General features: G+C 34.3%; 5 gene segments (V, D, J or C); 1 reads left to right on the top strand and 4 right to left on the bottom strand.

Moving 5' to 3' along the window:
• On the bottom strand, positions 1–999 carry LOC130567002 (immunoglobulin lambda variable 2-23-like). The segment is given in 2 exon segments: positions 1–586; positions 717–999. Coding segments are annotated over 2 exon segments (525 nt in total).
• Positions 1,000–2,751: 1,752 nt separating this feature from the next.
• Positions 2,752–4,142, bottom strand: LOC130566987 (Ig kappa chain V-II region MOPC 167-like). The segment is given in 2 exon segments: positions 2,752–3,888; positions 4,050–4,142. Coding segments are annotated over 2 exon segments (477 nt in total).
• A 3,895-nt stretch (positions 4,143–8,037) lies between these two features.
• On the top strand, positions 8,038–15,800 carry LOC130566837 (Ig kappa chain V-III region MOPC 63-like). The segment is given in 4 exon segments: positions 8,038–8,090; positions 8,226–8,542; positions 14,385–14,430; positions 15,325–15,800. Coding segments are annotated over 4 exon segments (726 nt in total).
• Positions 15,801–16,224: 424 nt separating this feature from the next.
• LOC130566842 (immunoglobulin kappa variable 1-6-like) lies at positions 16,225–16,989 on the bottom strand. The segment is given in 2 exon segments: positions 16,225–16,684; positions 16,830–16,989. Coding segments are annotated over 2 exon segments (345 nt in total).
• Positions 16,990–17,500: 511 nt separating this feature from the next.
• LOC130566916 (immunoglobulin kappa variable 4-1-like) lies at positions 17,501–18,147 on the bottom strand. The segment is given in 2 exon segments: positions 17,501–17,868; positions 17,976–18,147. Coding segments are annotated over 2 exon segments (405 nt in total).
• Between the last annotated feature and the right edge of the window lie 1,790 nt (positions 18,148–19,937).

Raw genomic sequence — 19,937 nt, 5'->3', positions numbered from 1 at the left:
AATTCAGTTTTATGTGCTTAAATTAGTGTTTCTTTTCAGTTGCCTGATATAAAAATGGCCACCTAGAATAACTAGGAATATGCATCACAATTTCATTACATTTTTAATCAAAATTCCAAATAAACTATATTTGAAAAACAAAGTAACAGCAACAGCTCACCAGAACTAAATACATCTCCAATGAGAAAGCAGTGCAGTCTTTACAGGAGAGGTTTTTGTATGACGCTGTAACACTGTGTGAACACCCAATGTGTTTTCTCCCCAGGTATAATGTCATATTTGCCCATACAGTAATAATCTCCTGAATCTTCAGGCTGAACTTCACTGATGGTCAAAGTGTAATCAATGTGGTTTCCACTCTCACTGCCATTAAATCTAGAGGAAACTCCTGAAGCTCTCTTTGATGTGAGATAGATCAGGAGTTTAGGAGCTTCGCCAGGAATCTGGTGAAACCAGGAGATACAGTACTTTTTCTCATCTGCTTTCCAGCAATTAATTCCTGGTGTGTGTTTACATTCAATAGTGACAGTTTGACCAGGCTCCACTGTCTGATTTCCAGACTGAGTCACAACCTGACCCACAGAACCTATGAAGAAGAGATTAAATAACGTCAAGTCCACTTCCAGATATGTTTTCTACATAAGATCAACATTTTTTTGTCAGAATTCTGACTATACAGAACAATTTAATCCATCAAATAAAATTTCATTCTTTACCTTGCGTGTAGTACAGGGACCAAATAATTATATAGATCATTGTTGTAAGGCAGTTTGTGAGGTTATTGTTTGTTGTCAAACAATATCTTTTAGTCTGTAAACTCAGAGGTCTATAAACACTCTCAGAGCAGTGAAGCATGAACAGTCAATGCAAAGCGTCTGTTGTTTGAAAGCATATTCAAAACCGATCAAGGAATGAATGCTTGAGACAAAAACAATGGCAAAAAACAATTGTATTGCAAATTAAAGGGTTATTTCGCTCAAAAATGAAAATTCTGTCATAATTTACTCACCCTCAGATTGTTCCAAACCTGTATACATTTCTTAGTTCTGCAGACCACAAGTGTAGATATTTGGAAGAATGTCTGTAACCAAACAGATCTCATCTCCCATTGACTCCCATAGTATTGACTTTCCCTAATATGGCAGTAAATGGGGGATTAGATCTGTTTGAATACTGACATTCTTCCAAATATCTTACTTTGTGTTCGGCAGAACAAAGAATTTTATAAAGATTTGGAACAAACCTGAGGGTGAGTGAATAAGTTTAACAAAAGAAAAACATATGTAAATGTTTGAAATAATAGAACAATAGACAAATAATAACTAAAAACAACACCTATGCCTTACTGTAATTTAGAATATAGATTCAATGTAATGTTTCTATTTTGTACTTTTAAATATCTGTTTGAAAATACTAGTATGCATCCCAACTTGCTGTGAGAGTAACAAAAAGCAAATAGTGTAGTCAGAGTGTATATAGTGCAGTATTAATGTGCTTTAGGTTTTTGTATAACCCCAGAATGGGTTTGTATCACTGTGGTACGCACAAGACTCTGCATGGGTTGGAAGTATATTTATCTTTTTTTAACAGGACATTAAAACAACATAATAAAAAGACACTAATGATGAATGAAAACTCATTACTTGTATTAAATAAAAATATGTGATTTTCAAAGAACACATTTGTACTGGTTTGACCAAAGTTTATCTCTCTTTCTAACTAATTTATTTTAAACTTATTTGGTTTATAGCTGGTTTGATTTATTATACTTGTTAATTTTGTAATAAATTTCACACACAATACATAATTTAGGTCGAACAGACAACTTAAAAATCGAAATAGTTATTAACAATTTATTGTTATAAGTGTGAATTCAAAAGCATAAATAATAAATATATGAAGAGTTTGTTTCCAAAATGAGATAACTTCAACTTTAAACTTTTTCAAAATTCATGTTTTTACTATGTTATCATGATTTTATTGTGTTTTATTGTGTTAGTTAGCTGTATTTTTATTTATTATGGCTTAAATCAAAACAAACCAACTGTAGTTTGATTGATATTAATTGGAATGCACAATAAAAAAATATTTTTAGAGATATCTCATTTTGGAAATAAACTCTTCATATGTTTAATACAATCTTATTCATATTTTTATTTTATACCATTTGGTGCATGGATAAACTTTTTAAATTCAACTTTTAATTGTTAGTAGTTTGTACTTTATTCTTCTGTAGATCTGTAGACTGTAATCTGAAATCTGAATGTACTTTTATAAATGCAAAATATATGTATATAAACATATATACTGAAAATTTTGTTAAAATGCTTTACTTTATCATTTTAAATATTTTATATAACATATTGAACACATCTTCACGTGTTTAAAAATAAAAATGTTTTAATGTTTCTGTTTTAATGTGCCGCTGCACTCGGATCTGCTTGATTAACTTTAAAAATCTATTAAAGGGAAGTGAAAACACAGAATGTGTGAAAGAAACTTCACAGTTTCCATCTCTCTCTGTCCCTCTTTCTCTAGCTAACGCTCAGCCGACTGTACAGCTGGAGCAGCAGTCTGAGTCTCACTCACAGTGAATGGAGCTCAGCAAAAACCATCAGCTGTGAGGCCACACAGAGCTCCCAGAATCCAGTCTCCAAAATCCTCAACACACAGGAGTGTGATGTACAATGAGAGTATACACATACTGTACACACACGCAAACAGGTTTCAGCAATTATACTTTGCTTGTCTTTGATTCATGAAAGAAATATTTCTCAATGCTTGTCTTAAAGTTTCGACATTTATAATTGCAAACTGTTTATTAATAAAGAGTGCTCTTTCTGCCAAATAAAGGCTTTGTGAATCAATACCTGTGTGTATTTCATCTCTTGATTACTTTTATATCAATGTAAATCAGATCAAGCAAAAATAAACAGGGAAGCTAAAAAAAGGTAGAGACATTTAGTAAAGTACAACACAAGAACAAATACGCCTAGTTACATGTTATGCGACCACTAAAAATGTGATCAAGCAAGGTGTTCATTAATATTTTTAATTGTGAAAAATTTAATTGTCATTTGTATACCCGCAAATGTAAATTACCTTGGGTGATCAGTCAATCTCGTCTAGTATATGATTGTAAAATATATATTTGTTAATTGATTCAATCATTTTATGTATTTTTAATTTAGAGGTCTTCTATACAATGAGATCACTATTTTGCATTAAATCCACTGACTTTGTTTTTTACCTTTTCATAAAAGGAGCATTTGTGTTTTTAATAACTGCTAATAATACTTATCTAATATAAACAAAAAGTAATAGCTAAAATACATTGACTGAGTTACAGTTTACCAACTCCATCCTTAAATGTTAGCCTAAACAACTTTTTGTATATATTATTTATAGATTATTCATAATATATAGTGTGAATAACCGCAGTGTGAGTTCATTATAAGCTGTGTAATGATCTTCAACATCTGCAGTGAGTTATAGCTGCAGCAATGCGGTCTGATGGAGGTTTTTGTATGACACTGTAACACTGTGTGGACACCCAGTCATTACTGCCTCTGCTGTGTTCACTCTGACAGTAATAATCTCCTGAATCTTCAGGCTGAACTTCACTGATGGTCAGAGTGAAATTAATTTTGTCTTCACTCTCACTGCCACTGAATCTAGAGGAAACTCCTGATGCTCTATCAGATGTGAGATAGATCAGGAGTTTAGGAACCTCTCCGGGAATCTGATGGTACCAGGACATGCAACGTTGAGTGGAACCTGTTTCTTTAACACAGTTTATTGCTGGTGTATGTTTACAGTGAATATTGACAGTTTGACCAGACTGCACTGTCTGAGCTTCAGATTGAGTCAAAATCTGCCCCTCAACAACTGAAAGACAGAACAAAAAATACTGAATCATATCATACTGTTGGACACAATTAAAAGTGTCACAATCCAAAAATAAGAATAGGCTACTTAAAACCACAATGTACAAGAATAAACGTTTATTTCTGTTCATATGTGTTGTGTATAAATTGTTATTTACTTACCCCATGTACAGGCTGTAAGAATCCAAACAATAAAGGATGTCATGTTTTGTTTAAGGCCCATAATTTTTTGTTAATCGAAAAATCTAGAAAATCAGTCATGAAATCAGAAACACACAGGTCTATAAACACTTTCAGTGCACTGAAGCATTTCAATGCAAATGTGTCTTCACAATGTAAATGTTCTTCTTGAGTCTTTCACAGGAACATGTCTCATCTACTAACAAACTGCCAAGTCTTACTAATCTTACTCTGTAGTAGTTTTCTGATACACTCTAAAAAAATATGGTTCTTAAAAGGTTCTTTAATGATGGTAAAGGTTCTATTTAGAACCATGTCTTCTGGAGAACCCCTTTTCTGCTGAAATGGTTCTTTGTATTGGGAAAGGATTCTTTATTCCCGCCTTTTTTTTTGGTTCAAAGTAAATCAGTAATTAGAAGCTGCCTCCTGATTGGTTATATGTCCTGAATCAAAGTCCTGATTTAACAGTCCTGCTCAGGTGCCTGCAGACTGACACACCACACATGTAAGCTTCAGACTGTTTTTAATAATATATTTTATGTTTTTTTTTACAATTTAAGATATTCTATTGTTATAAAATTTATGGGAATCTGCTTTACCAATTATTATGTCCTTGAAACTTTTTTCCTCTTCAAAACTTTTTTTTTCGTTCTTCAAAACTTTTTTTCGCTCTTCAAAACTTTTTTTTCGCTCTTCAAAACTTTTTTTTTCACTCTTCAAAACTTTTTTTGCTCTTTAAAACTTTTTTTTGCCCTTCAAAACTTTTTTTTTCGATCTTCAAAACTTTTTTTTTTCGCTCTTCACTTTTTTCTACGGAAGAGTACGGAAGAGTATTAGGGCCAAGCAATAAAAAATGTATAAAACCATGTCGAGAATAAACTTAATAAATTTCGAGAATAAAGTCGTTGTGTTTCGAGAAAAAACTTGTTAAATTTCGAGAAAAAAAACTCGAAATAAAATGTCGAGAATAAACTCACTATACTTTGAGAATAAAGTCCTTGTGTTTCGAGAAAAAAACTTGACGCTGATATAACGCTGATATGGTACTTTGATAAGGCTCCATTGCAGCGCATGTTACATACAAAGTCTTCAATAATAAACAAGGTAGGCCTACATCTCTTAGGTCAAAACTTACTCCTTGCTCAGAAAGGCCGCTCCTGGACGGCTGCAACGCGTGCAGTTGGTGTTAATGTATAAAATGTCAAGAATACATTNGTGGAAATAAATACATGCGATAATAAATAAATATAAAAATAAATAAACGTATAAATAAATAAATGTAAAAATAAAAGGAAAGGATAAATAAAATAATCTAAAAATAAAAAATAATAATAATAAAAAATAATTAAAAATGGACACAAAAAATAATAAATCAATTTAAAAAATGAAAAGAAAAGTTAAAGCTAAGATCAATAATAGCTAAAACGAATTATTTTGTTTTATCAAACCATTCATTCCTGTATTTATTTTCATATTATTACATTTATTCGTTTATATATTTATTTATTTATACATTCATTTATTTATAATTTTTGCAGTTTAGTCTCCTCGCTAAGTACTGTTTCTATGGGCAGCTCTGAGAGCACGAATTATGCCCGACCGGACAGTAATTCTTTGTATACAAAAAAAGTGCAATCATTGTAATACTACATAAAATGAATGTGCATTTAGAGGGGGTTACACTCTACCAAATGCAATCGTAAGTATGTAAGTCTAACGATCGCTGTTCACGTATACAATTCCATAATAGCTCTAAAAGCATAAAAAAAGAGACACTTAATGATTCAAAAAGCATTTATTTGCTTTAAAGTACATACAAATGGTTTGCAGTTATAGTGTTTAAAGGACTAGAAGCATTAAGAAAGATTGTAATTTTTTATGAATCAAAAGAGAAGTAAAATTGTATATAATTGTGCTACTTTTACCAAAACCTGTGCATGCATGTGCATGTGTGTATACTCTCATTGTACATCGCACTCCTGTGTGTTGAGGATTTTGGAGACTGGATTCTGAGAGCTCTGTGTGGCCCTCACAGCTGATGGATTTTCGCTGAGCTCCATTCACTGTGAGTGAGACTCAGACTGCTGCTCCAGCTGTACAGTCCATCCTTCTGCAGGACACCAAGGACTCAGATTCACACCAGAGCTCCTGCTGTTACATCCACCTTCCAGCTCAACTTCCAGTCAGAGAGGGTATCCCCTTACTGGCCAACACACATGACTGAAGCTTTACCCTGATTCACCACATCTCTGGAGGGCGCAGCGACCCGTGTAGAGTCGGCCTGAGGCATTAGCTAGAGAAAGGAGGGACAGAGAGACATGGAAACTGGAAGTTTCTTTCACACATTCTGTGTTTTCACTTCCCCTTTATACAGATTCTTAGTTCATCAAGCAGTGGAGTGCCAGCGGCAACCATTAAAACAGAATTTTATTTTTAAACACGTTAAAATGTGTTCAGTATATAAAATATTTAAAATAATAAAATTAAAGCATTTCTAATTTTTTTTCAGTATTTCTGTTTATAAAAGTACATTCAGATTTTATATTACAGTCATTTAGATCTACAGAAGAATAAAGTACAAACCAACAATTAAAATACTAACAATAACTAACAATACTGTTAGTAACAATTAAGAATTACAATACTAACAACAACTGAGCTAATTTCCTGTAGTTCATAAGCATGGTGATAGCAACGCCAATGTCATGGGTTCGATCCCATCGTTTTGCACACACTCTGATACAAATGTACAGTATAATGCAATGTAAGTCCCTAAATGCATAAATGTAAAATAGCTGAATTTATAAAGTTTATCCTTGCATCAAAAGGCATAAAATTAAAATATGAATAGGATTGTATTAAACATATATTTATTATTTTTGCTTTGAATTCACACTTATAACAATACATTTTTAATAACTATTTAGATTTTGAAGTTATCTGTTCGACCTTGATTATATATTGTGTGAGAAATTTATTACAAAATGAAGAAGCATATTAAATCAAACCAACTATAAACCAAATAAATTAAAAATAAAGAGCGAGAAGGTGAGATAAACTTTGGTCAAACCAGTACAAATGCGTTCTTTAAAAACCACATATTTTACTTTAAATATAAGTAATGAGTTTTCACGTATCATTAGTCTCTTTTTTATTACGTTGTTTTAATGTCTTATGTTAAAAATAAAAATAAATGTACTTACTTCCAACTGAGAGTCTTGTGCCTCCACCAAAAGTGTACCACAGTGATACAAACCCATTCAGTGGCTGTACAAAAACCTCTTGCACCCTGACAACACTGTGTGCTTTCTGTCACTCTCACAGCTAATAGCTAAGACAGAATATTTACTTACAAGTAGAAAGAATTAACTTTACATCCAATCTTTATTGTAAATTTACAGTAAGGTAGATGTTGTTTTTTTAGTTATTGTTCTATTTAAAACATTTACATTTTTTAAAAAACATCTAGGTATTCATAGATATGATTTTTATATGCCTGTATTACAATTTATTGTGAGGAATATCCGTGAAATCCATCACTAATAACAGAGATCTGAATCAACACATTATCTCATAATAAAATTATACATTTATAATAAAACAAATAAAAAGTTTGTTATTAAATGTACTGACCTTTAATTCTGTTAAAATACAGTTACTCTAATCTGTAGATAAAGAGTTATGCTTTATGAATCTCTTCAATCAGATTATTCGGTAACTGCACTGCTGCATAATCTCAAATCTCTCAGATATTCCAGTTTATGTCCAAACATTGATCTATTTTTCTTTTCTAAAATTATTATTTGCCCTTGTTTTTGTCTCAAGCATTTATTCATTGATCTGTTTTACTGAGGTCTATGCTTTCAAACAAAAGATGCTTTGCATTGGCTGTTCATGCATCACTGCTCTGAGTGTTTATAGACCTCTGAGTTTACAGACAAGGTATTTTTTTGACAACAAACCTCACAAACCGCCTTACAACAATGATCTATATCATCATTTGGACACTGTACTACACTCAAGGTAAAGAATAAAATTTTACTTGATGAATTGTGCATTATAATAAGTTGTATTAATGCTGACACAAATGTTAATCTTATTTATGTATAGAACATATACAGAAATTGACTTTTTTGTTATTTCATCCCTTCTTCACAGGTTCTGTGGGTCAGGTTGTGACTCAGTCTGGAAATCAGACAGTGGAGCCTGGTCAAACTGTTACTATTGAATGTAAACACACACCAGCAATTAATTGCTGGGATTCAGAAGCAAGCAAAAAATACTGCATGTCCTGGTACCATCAGATTCCTGGAGAGGTTCCTAAACTCCTGATCTATCTCACATCTGATAGAGCATCAGGAGTTTCCTCTAGATTCAATGGCAGTGAGAGTGGAAACCACATAGATTTTACTCTGACCATCAGTGAAGTTCAGCCTGAAGATTCAGGAGATTATTACTGTATGGGGGAACGAAGTAGAACAGGAGACAGTAAGAACCCAGACTGGGTGTTCACACAGTGTTAAAGCATTGCACAAATACCTCTATTAAACTGTATTGCTGTTGAGAGATATTTCTGAAAGCGTATAGGGAACAGAAACAGGCCTTTGTACTGTAGACCTTCTGCAAACAGGAATAAAGTTCACTGCCCCCTAGTGGTTTTTGTCACAAATTTAGAAAAGTGTGTCCTGAAATTGAAACTTCTGCTAGTTAAGGGTTTTTCAGTCTAATGATGCTTTGCATAGCCGGTTCATGCTTCAGTGCTCTGAAAGTGTTTATAGACCTGTGAACAGTTTTAACACAACACCTGCTCACTAAAACAACCAGAAGCAAATATGAAGCATCTCCATTGACTGTACGGTCAACACATAGATATCCAGAGGGCTCAGTAACTAAAGATTACTACATCTTCTGGTATCTTCAGAGAGCAGAGGGTCCCCCTAAACTCCTGATATATTACACAACAATGAAGCCATCAGATACTCCATCCAGAATAAGTGGAGGCGGTTTCTATTCCTGGGGAAATGGTCTTGATTTCACTCTCACCATAAATAATGTCCATCTTGCAGATGCAGGAGTTTATTACTGTTTAAGTTACCATGAGATCAATAACAAAACTGTGTTCACAAAGTGAAAAACTGCCATGCAAAAACCTCGCTTGTACAGATTACTGAGAATCTGAGAAATTGAGACACCAGGTGCTGGAAGGAGAACAAAAATCGAGTGAACACAAGTGTGTATGAGATATACAAACATAAAACACTTAATCTGGCCTCCTTAATCACCTCATTTATCGTCTTGCTATGTGCTGATATATCTAGAATAAACATTGTATTATACAGTACATTATATTACATCTTTTATTTCATTACAGTGAACTCTCAGTCCTTCTTCAAATGTTATAAACATACAGTATCTGTCAGTCATTCAGCCCCCTTCCGTTCACTTTTAGATAATCTTACTTAATAAACCAGATGTAAGTGCATCAAGAAAACATATTTACTGTAACCAACATTTATGCATTAACATCATACTCAGAATGGATGGAGAGATGCATGTCTCAAAACATTTTTTCTTTTTCTACATTGTGAAAGTTAAGGCACTATCTATCAATCTAATAAGTTAAACTTTGTTTACATTTTTACCATATGGTATATGCAATTTGTTTGGCATTGGTTGTTTTAGTGTTTTAGGTAATATTTCAGTATGTAAATGAACATGTTTTGTAGTTTGGGAAGATTTGCATAGTAACTACTCTAAAAACTTCACTAATGATCTGTGTGTATTCAACTGTGCCAGAACCAACAGAAAACTGTCACGGTCCTGCCCTCTTGTTTCTGAATTTCTAGTCGTGTGGCAGGATCGGGACAGAGCCCTTAGGTTTTATGTGAGAAAGCCATGAGTTGTTTATGTTTTGACATCTCATGTGCTTTCTCGTGTCTTGTCATTGGCCCCGCCCCTCTCGTTTCATGTATTGCTTCCCTGCCGTGTCTAATGTTTCCCACCTGCCCTGTGTAATTATCCCTCGTTTGTTTCTCCTATAAATGTCCTCATGTTTCTTTATCCTGTGCTCGTGTATTGTATATGGTTCTTGTCTGTATGCTTACCTCTGTGCTTTATGTTCAAAGTTTCCTGTCCCATGCTTGTTTTCTGTTCCTGGTGGTTCCGTGAGTCTAGTTATTGTTAGTTCATTGTAGTTTTGTCTAGTGTGGTGTTAGTCTTTGTAGTTTAGTTTAGTCAGTTTATGTTCCTGTTTTATGATTTCCATTATTATCGTGTCTTGTTTTCCCCACTGTGGGTTTTTGTTTTGCGTGTCTTGTTTAAATAAAATCTCTGTTAACCCCTTCAACCCCTCTGCCTGCGCTTGGGTTCTCCCTTGTCAAACCCTGACAGAAAACAATGTCTCTTATTCTGATACTGGGACCGCTGAGTCTGCGTGCTCAAGGTTATTATTTGTTTATTTTAAAGACATCTTTGCATTATTAGAATGAAAATTGCCATTCATTTTTCAAGCCTTGGAACTCATGTTTTTTGTTTCTCATTAGAAATCAGACACAATCTTCTCTCCTAATATTAATGTTCAAATCAGATTCACACCAGAGCTCCTGCTGTTACCATCCACCTTCCAGCTCAACTTCCAGTCAGAGGGGAATCCCTTACTGGCCACACACATGACTGAAGCTTTACCCCTGATTCAACTCATCTCTGGAGGGCGACAGGACCGTTTAGAGTCGGCTGAGCGTTAGCTAAGAGAAAGAGGGGACGAGAGAGATGGAAACTGTCACACATTGCTGTAACGCGGTCTCTAGGCAAGGAAGGAAGTAGGCGGGAACCGGCGAACATTTAAACACTTTAGTCCAAAAATAAACAAACAATAACACGGAAGTAAAAGGCCGGCAGCCACCTCACGGTCGCCACACAAACATAAATAAAACTTAACATGTCCGGGCCCGGTCCTCTCTCCTCAGCAGTCCTGTCGCTCGTCCTCTTATGTTCCCGATCTCCTCCGTGAGACATGCGGGACCTGTGCGCGTACAGCTGATACTCATTATCACTCACGCCACCGGCCCGCCTTCCTGCCCCACGGCTCTCGTCCCGCCTTCCTCGCTACAATTGTGTTTTCATTTCCCTTAATAGATTCTCACTTAATCAAGCAGATCTGAGAGCAGTGGCTCATTTAAACAGAAATTTATTTTCAAACACACACTGAGACAGGTTTATACGATATACGGAAGAGTATTAGGGACAAGCAATAAAAAAATTATAAAACCGTTTTGAGATTAAAGTCATTATAATGTGAAATTAAACCCGCAGTTTTTCGGGGAAAAAAGTCGAAATAAAATGTTGAGAATAAATAAAGTCGTTGTGTTTCGAGAAAAATGTCGAAATAATGCTGAAAATAAACACAGTTTTTCGTTAAAATTTGAGATTTTCCTTAGGTCAAAACTTACTCCTTGCTCAGAAAGGCCGCTCCTGGACGGCTGCAACGCGTGCAGTTGGTGTTAATGTATAAAATGTCAAGAATACATGAAAATCTCAAATTTTAACGAAAAACTGTGTTTATTTTCAGCATTATTTCGACATTTTTCTCGAAGCAATACATGAAACGAGAGGGGCGGGGCCAATGACAAGACACGAGAAAGCACATGAGATGTCAAAACATAAACAACTCATGGCTTTCTCACATAAAACCTAAGGGCTCTGTCCCGATCCTGCCACACGACTAGAAATTCAGAAACAAGAGGGCAGGACCGTGACAGTTTTCTGTTGGTTCTGGCACAGATGAAAACACACAGATCAATAGTGAAGTTTTTAGAGTAGTTACTATGCAAATCTTCCCAAACTACAAAACATGTTCATTTACATACTGAAATATTACCTAAAACACTAAAACAACCAATGCCAAACAAATTGCATATACCATATGGTAAAAATGTAAACAAAGTTTAACTTATTAGATTGATAGATAGTGCCTTAACTTTCACAATGTAGAAAAAGAAAAAATGTTTTGAGACATGCATCTCTCCATCCATTCTGAGTATGATGTTAATGCATAAATGTTGGTTACAGTAAATATGTTTTCTTGATGCACTTACATCTGGTTTATTAAGTAAGATTATCTAAAAGTGAACGGAAGGGGGCTGAATGACTGACAGATACTGTATGTTTATAACATTTGAAGAAGGACTGAGAGTTCACTGTAATGAAATAAAAGATGTAATATAATGAACTGTATAATACAATGTTTATTCTAGATATATCAGCACATAGCAAGACGATAAATGAGGTGATTAAGGAGGCCAGATTAAGTGTTTTATGTTTGTATATCTCATACACACTTGTGTTCACTCGATTTTTGTTCTCCTTCCAGCACCTGGTGTCTCAATTTCTCAGATTCTCAGTAATCTGTACAAGCGAGGTTTTTGCATGGCAGTTTTTCACTTTGTGAACACAGATTTGTTATTGATCTCATGGTAACTTAAACAGTAATAAACTCCTGCATCTGCAAGATGGACAATATAAATGGTGAGAGTGAAATCAAGACCATTTCCCCAGGAATAGAAACCGCCTCCACTTATTCTGGATGGAGTATCTGAAGGCTTCATTGTTGTGTAATATATCAGGAGTTTAGGGGGACCCTCTGCTCTCTGAAGATACCAGAAGATGTAGTAATCTTTAGTTACTGAGCCCTCTGGATATCTATGTGTTGACCGTACAGTCAATGGAGATGCTTCATATTTGCTTCAGGTTGTTTTAGTGAGCAGGTGTTGTGTTAAAACTGTTCACAGGTCTATAAACACTTTCAGAGCACTGAAGCATGAACCGGCTATGCAAAGCATCATTAGACTGAAAAACCCTTAACTAGCAGAAGTTTCAATTTCAGGACACACTTTTCTAAATTTGTGACAAAAACCACTAGGGGGCAGTGAACTTTATTCCTGTTTGCAGAAGGTCTACAGTACAAAGGCCTGTTTCTGTTCCCTATACGCTTTCAGAAATATCTCTCAACAGCAATACAGTTTAATAGAGGTATTTGTGCAATGCTTTAACACTGTGTGAACACCCAGTCTGGGTTCTTACTGTCTCCTGTTCTACTTCGTTCCCCCATACAGTAATAATCTCCTGAATCATCAGGCTGAACTTCACTGATGGTCAGAGTAAAATCTATGTGGTTTCCACTCTCACTGCCATTGAATCTAGAGGAAACTCCTGAAGCTCTATAAGATGTGAGATAAATCAGGAGTTTAGGAACCTCTCCAGGAATCTGATGGTACCAGGACATGCAGAATTTTTTGCTTGATTCTGAATCCCAGCAATTAAATAATGGTGTGTGTTTACATTCAATAGTAACAGTTTGACCAGGCTCCACTGTCTGATTTCCAGACTGAGTCACAACCTGACCCAAAGAACCTGTGAAGAAGGGATGAAATAACAAAAAAGTCAATTTCTGTATATGTTCTATACATAAATACGATTAACATTTGTGTCAGCATTAATACAACTTATTATAATGCACAATTCATCAAGTAAAATTTTATTCTTTACCTTGAGTGTAGTACAGTGTCCAAATGATGATATAGATCATTGTTGTAAGGCGGTTTGTGAGGTTTGTTGTCAAAAAAATACCTTGTCTGTAAACTCAGAGGTCTATAAACACTCAGAGCAGTGATGCATGAACAGCCAATGCAAAGCATCTATTGTTTGAAAGCATAGACCTCAGTAAAACAGATCAATGAATAAATGATTGAGACAAAAACAAGGGCAAATAATAATTTTAGAAAAGAAAAATAGATCAATGTTTGGACATAAACTGGAATATCTGAGAGATTTGAGATTATGCAGCAGTGCAGTTACCGAATAATCTGATTGAAGAGATTCATAAAGCATAACTCTTTATCTACAGATTAGAGTAACTGTATTTTAACAGAATTAAAGGTCAGTACATTTAATAACAAACTTTTTATTTGTTTTATTATAAATGTATAATTTTATTATGAGATAATGTGTTGATTCAGATCTCTGTTATTAGTGATGGATTTCACGGATATTACTCACAATAAATTGTAATACAGGCATATAAAAATCATATCTATGAATACCTAGATGTTTTTTAAAAAATATAAATGTTTTAAATAGAACAATAACTAAAAAAACAACATCTACCTTACTGTAAATTTACAATAAAGATTGGATGTAAAGTTAATTCTTTCTACTTGTAAGTAAATATTCTGTCTAAGCTATTAGCTGTGAGAGTGACAGAAAGCACACAGTGTTGTCAGGGTGCAAGAGGTTTTTGTACAGCCACTGAATGGGTTTGTATCACTGTGGTACACTTTTGGTGGAGGAACAAGACTCTCAGTTGGAAGTAAGTACATTTATTTTTATTTTTAACATAAGACATTAAAACAACGTAATAAAAAAGAAACTAATGATACATGAAAACTCATTACTTATATTTAAAGTAAAATATGTGGTTTTTAAAGAACGCATTTGTACTGGTTTGACCAAAGTTTATCTCACCTTCTCGCTCTTTATTTTTAAATTATTTGGTTTATAGTTGGTTTGATTTAATATGCTTCTTCATTTTGTAATAAATTTCTCACACAATATATAATCAAGGTCGAACAGATAACTTCAAAATCTAAATAGTTATTAAAAATGTATTGTTATAAGTGTGAATTCAAAAGCAAAAATAATAAATATATGTTTAATACAATCCTATTCATATTTTAATTATATGCCTTTTGATGCAAGGATAAACTTTATAAATTCAGCTATTTTACATTTATGCATTTAGGGACTTACATTGCATTATACTGTACATTTGTATCAGAGTGTGTGCAAAACGATGGGATCGAACCCATGACATTGGCGTTGCTATCACCATGCTTATGAACTACAGGAAATTAGCTCAGTTGTTGTTAGTATTGTAATTCTTAATTGTTACTAACAGTATTGTTAGTTATTGTCAGTATTTTAATTGTTGGTTTGTACTTTATTCTTCTGTAGATCTAAATGACTGTAATATAAAATCTGAATGTACTTTTATAAACAGAAATACTGAAAAAAAATTAGAAATGCTTTAATTTTATTATTTTAAATATTTTATATACTGAACACATTTTAACGTGTTTAAAAATAAAATTTCTGTTTTAATGTTCCGCTGCACTTTGCATGATTAACTTCGAATCTATTAAAGGGAAGTGAAAACACAAATTGTGTGAAAAGTTTCCATATCTCTCTGTCCCTCTTTCTCTAGCTAACGCTCAGCCGACTCTAACGGTCCTGTCGCCCTCCAGAGATGAGTTGAATCAGGGTAAAGCTTCAGTCATGTGTGTGGCCAGTAAGGGATTCCCCTCTGACTGGAAGTTGAGCTGGAAGGTGGATGGTAACAGCAGGAGCTCTGGTGTGAATCTGAGTCCTGGTGTCCTGCAGAAGGATGGACTGTACAGCTGGAGCAGCAGTCTGAGTCTCACTCACAGTGAATGGAGCTCAGCGAAAACCATCAGCTGTGAGGCCACACAGAGCTCTCAGAATCCAGTCTCCAAAATCCTCAACACACAGGAGTGTGATGTACAATGAGAGCACACACACAAACCGACACACCAAAATCTTGTTAAAAATTAAAATTCATTTGCAGAAGCCCTCTTGCTTTTTAACTGTTTGCAGTGCATATGACAGCAGGCTTGAATGATTTGCTGAGTCCTATTGTGGTTGCAAAAATAAAAGTATTTTGACTTCAAGTAGTGTTTATTTTTTACTGTATTTTCATAATCCATCAGGAACTTTAAACAATGATTTAAAGACCTGCTACATTTTTATAATCATAAAATTTTAGTTGCGAGAAGCACATTCCCCCTAAATTGAATTTACTGTCAGATGTTCGGATATATTATTTTAAGATGTTTTCTGTCTGGGTTAAACATGACAGGTCTCCAAGACCTCACAAAAGATCTCAACCAACCAAAAGATTTTGCTGTAATATAAATAAGAAACCATCAAAACCTTAATAACACGTCCTTGTTTTTATAGCTAATACAGTATGCAGTAGCTATAATAATAATAAATCCTAATTATTATATAATATATATGTCCTCCCCACTGCATTTAAAATAGTCAAAGAGGTGAAGAAATTAAGTTTTCTTAAAATGAGTACAATAATTATTGCTAACATCTACAATATGTTGTTACAATAATTTTATAACAAAATATCAAGTGGATATCCACAAGACAAACAGGTGATCTGTCTCAACAGACTGATATGGTGGTGAGCTTCTCTCTTTGCTTTCTGACTAAGGGAGGTTTTTGTATGACAGAATTTCACTGTGTGCGCCTTCCACTATAAGCCCCCATACAGTAATAATCTCCTGCATCTTCAGGTTTGGCTTCACGTATGGTCAGTGTGAAAAGGAGTCCAGATTGACTTCCACTGAACCGATCTGAGATTCCAGATGCACGTCGATTTGCATCATAGATCAGGAGTTTAGGAGCTTCTCCAGGTTTCTGCAGATACCAGCTCATGTCATCATCAACTCCACTGGTCCCAGTACAGCTAATAGAGGCAGATTCTGATTCTTTAACTGACAGAAATTCAGGAGACTGAACCTCCTGATAGGACCCTAAGAGAACATTCAAACATTAATAGTATTATAAGTTTGCATCCTCTTTCTAATGAAAAAACAAAAAAGGAGTTCCAATTCTTAAAAAACAAATGCCAATTCCATTACAGAAATTACTTTAAATACATAATAAGTAAATAATAACCTTGAGCAAGCAGACCCAGTGTTCCCATTATCAGAATAAGAGACATTGTGTTCTGTTGGTTCTGGCACAGCTGAATACACACAGATCACTAGTGAAGTTTTTAGAGTAGTTAATATGCAAATCTTCACAAACTTCATAACATATTCATTTACATACTGAAATTGTATATCAAAATGAGTATTAGCATATTTGGTAAAAATTCAAACAATTTATAACTTAATATGCAGATGTACCATAACATTCACAATAGAAAATAAATGTTTTGAGACATGGTTCTCTCTCCCAAATGTGTGCTAAACAATTTCCTATTAACAGCAACAAATGATGTTAATCCATAAATGTTGGTTACAGTAAATAGGCACTCAAATCTGCTTCATTAAATCAGATTATCTACAAGAGAAGGGGGCTGAAAGGGGATGAATGTTTATAAAGTTTGAGAAGCACTGAGAGTTCACAGTTATGATGGCAAAAAAGTTGTAATGTAATGTTTATAGAGCAGAACATTAAGATGATAAATGATAGATTTACTGAGGCCAGATTAAGTGTTTTATGTTTGTATATCTCATACACACTTGTGTTCACTCTATTTTTGTTTTCCTTCCAGCACCTGGTCTCTCGGTTCATCAGATTCTCAGTAATCTGTACAAGGGAGGTTGTTGTATTACACTTTTTCACTGTGTGAACACAGCTTTGTTATTGATCTCATGGTAACTTAAACAGTAATAAACTCCTGCATCTTCAAGATGGACATTATCAATGGTGAGAGTGAAATCAAGACCGTTTCCTCCAGAGTGAAAACTGCCTCCACAGCTCATTCTGGATGGAGTATCTGAGGGCTTCATTGTTGTGAAATATATCAGGAGTTTAGGGGGACCCTCTGCTCTCTGAAGATACCAGGAGATGTAGTAATCTCCTTTAGAGACTGTGCCATCTGGCTTCCTATAAACTACAGTGTTGACCTTACAGTCAATAGAGACGCTCTGACCAAGCTGAGCAGATTTAACTTCAGGCTGATTCACAACAACCTGTCCCAAAACACCTGTTTGAAATGAGAAACTCCTTAATTAGAATATTGTGAAGCATTTTAAAATTCATTATTATATCTTAAAATATACAACAAAAATGAGTGTAAGTAAAAATAGTTACCTTGGATGAAGCAAAGTGCCCATATGAAGAGAATCATATTTGCTTCAGGTTGTTTTAGTGAGCAGGTGTTGTGTTAAAACTGTTCACAGGTCTATAAACACTTTCAGAGCACTGAAGCATGAGCTGTCTATGCAAAGCATCATTTGAGTGGAAAAAACCTTAACTAGCAGAAGTTTCAATTCAGAACAAAAGTTTCGAAACTTGTGATAAAACCACTAGGGGGCAGTAAACTTTATTCCTGTTTTTCCTGTCTTCACGGCTCTCTGTCAGGAGAATTTATACAGTAATGAATTCTTTAAAAATGAAAAAAAAAATACTTTGTGGGAATTCATGCCTGTGGTGGACTTTGAGGAGGAACCAAATGCTAGAAATTATAATTATGACTCAATACCCTACACATTTGTGTCTTTTGATGAATATTACATTAACTAGAAATTAGGAAATACATTATTTAAATTATCCTCTGTGTGTACAGTATGTCTACAGTATAGTGGCTGTTTATTTTCCCTCTACACTTTCAGAAAGATCTTCCAGCCAGCAGCATTAAAGTTTAAAGGATGTTTTTGAATGACGCTTTTACACTGTGTGAACACCCAGACATTACTGCCTCTGTTGTGTTGACTCTGACAGTAATAATCTCCTGAATCTTCAGGATAAACTTCACTGATGGTCAGAGCAAAATCTATGTGGTTTCCACTCTCACTGCCACTGAATCTAGAGGAAACTCCTGATGCTCTATCAGATGTGAGATAGATCAGGAGTTTAGGAACCTCTCCAGGAATCTGATGGTACCAGGACATGCAATATTTTGCATTAATAGAGTCCAGGCAATTAACTCTTGGTATGTGTTTACATTCAATAGTAACAGTTTGACCAGGCTACACTGTCTGATTTCCAGACTGAGTCACAACCTGACCCAGAGAACCTGCGAAGAGAAAACCAAATAACATCAAGTCCAGTTCCAGATATGTTCTCTACATAAATAATATTACAATTTTTGTTAGCATTTATAAAACCTATTATAACGCACAATTCAATCCATCACATAAAATAAAATACTTTACCTTGAATGCAGAAGAGTGTCCAAATGATGATATACATTGTAGTTGTAGGTTGAGGTTAGTTGTCAAAAAAATGTATTTTAGTTTTAAAGTGTCTGTAAACTCAGAGGTCTATAAACACTCAGAGCAGTGATGCATGAACAGCCAATGCAAAGCGTCTGTTTGAAAGCACCTCAGTAAAACAGATCAATGAATAAATGCTTGAGGCAAAAACTATGAGAAATTATAGTAGTATTACAAATGATGTTAAGTTTAGCAAAATAAAAATAGATGTTCTGCAGCAATGTTTGGACATAATGTAGAATATCTGACAGGATCATTTGAGATTATGCAGCAGTGCAGTTACTGAATAATATATTTGAAGAGATTCATGAAACATGCAGGTTAAATTTCACCAGAAAGATCATTTAATAACAAACTTTTTATTTTGTTTTATTTAAACGTATTATTTTATTATGAGCTAATGTGCTGTTATTCGAGACAGATTTCACATGTATGTCTCACAATAAATTGTAAAACTTTATACACATATAGTATTAATGAATACTAACATGTTTTAAATATATATACTGTATATCCCTAAAGGTTAAAGTAATAGAATAATAGAGAAATAATACCTAAAATACAACACTCATATTTTACTAGAAATTTAGGAAAAAAAATCTGTTAACATTGAATGTAATGTTAATTCTTTTGACTTGTATTTTGAAACATCTGTTTACTAGTAGTATGCATATCAAATATTAGCTGAGAGTGACAAAAAGCAAATGGTGTAGTCATAGTATACAAGCAGTGTATTAATGTGCAGGAGGTTTTTGTACAGCCGCTGAATGGGTTTATATCACTGTGGTCCACTTTTGGTGGAGGCACAAGACTCTCAGTTGGAAGTAAGTAAATTTCT

This window comes from Triplophysa rosa, linkage group LG16, assembly GCF_024868665.1.
Source record: "Triplophysa rosa linkage group LG16, Trosa_1v2, whole genome shotgun sequence".
Taxonomy (NCBI): domain Eukaryota; kingdom Metazoa; phylum Chordata; class Actinopteri; order Cypriniformes; family Nemacheilidae; genus Triplophysa; species Triplophysa rosa.
This window is presented reverse-complemented; position numbering and strand designations above follow the sequence as displayed.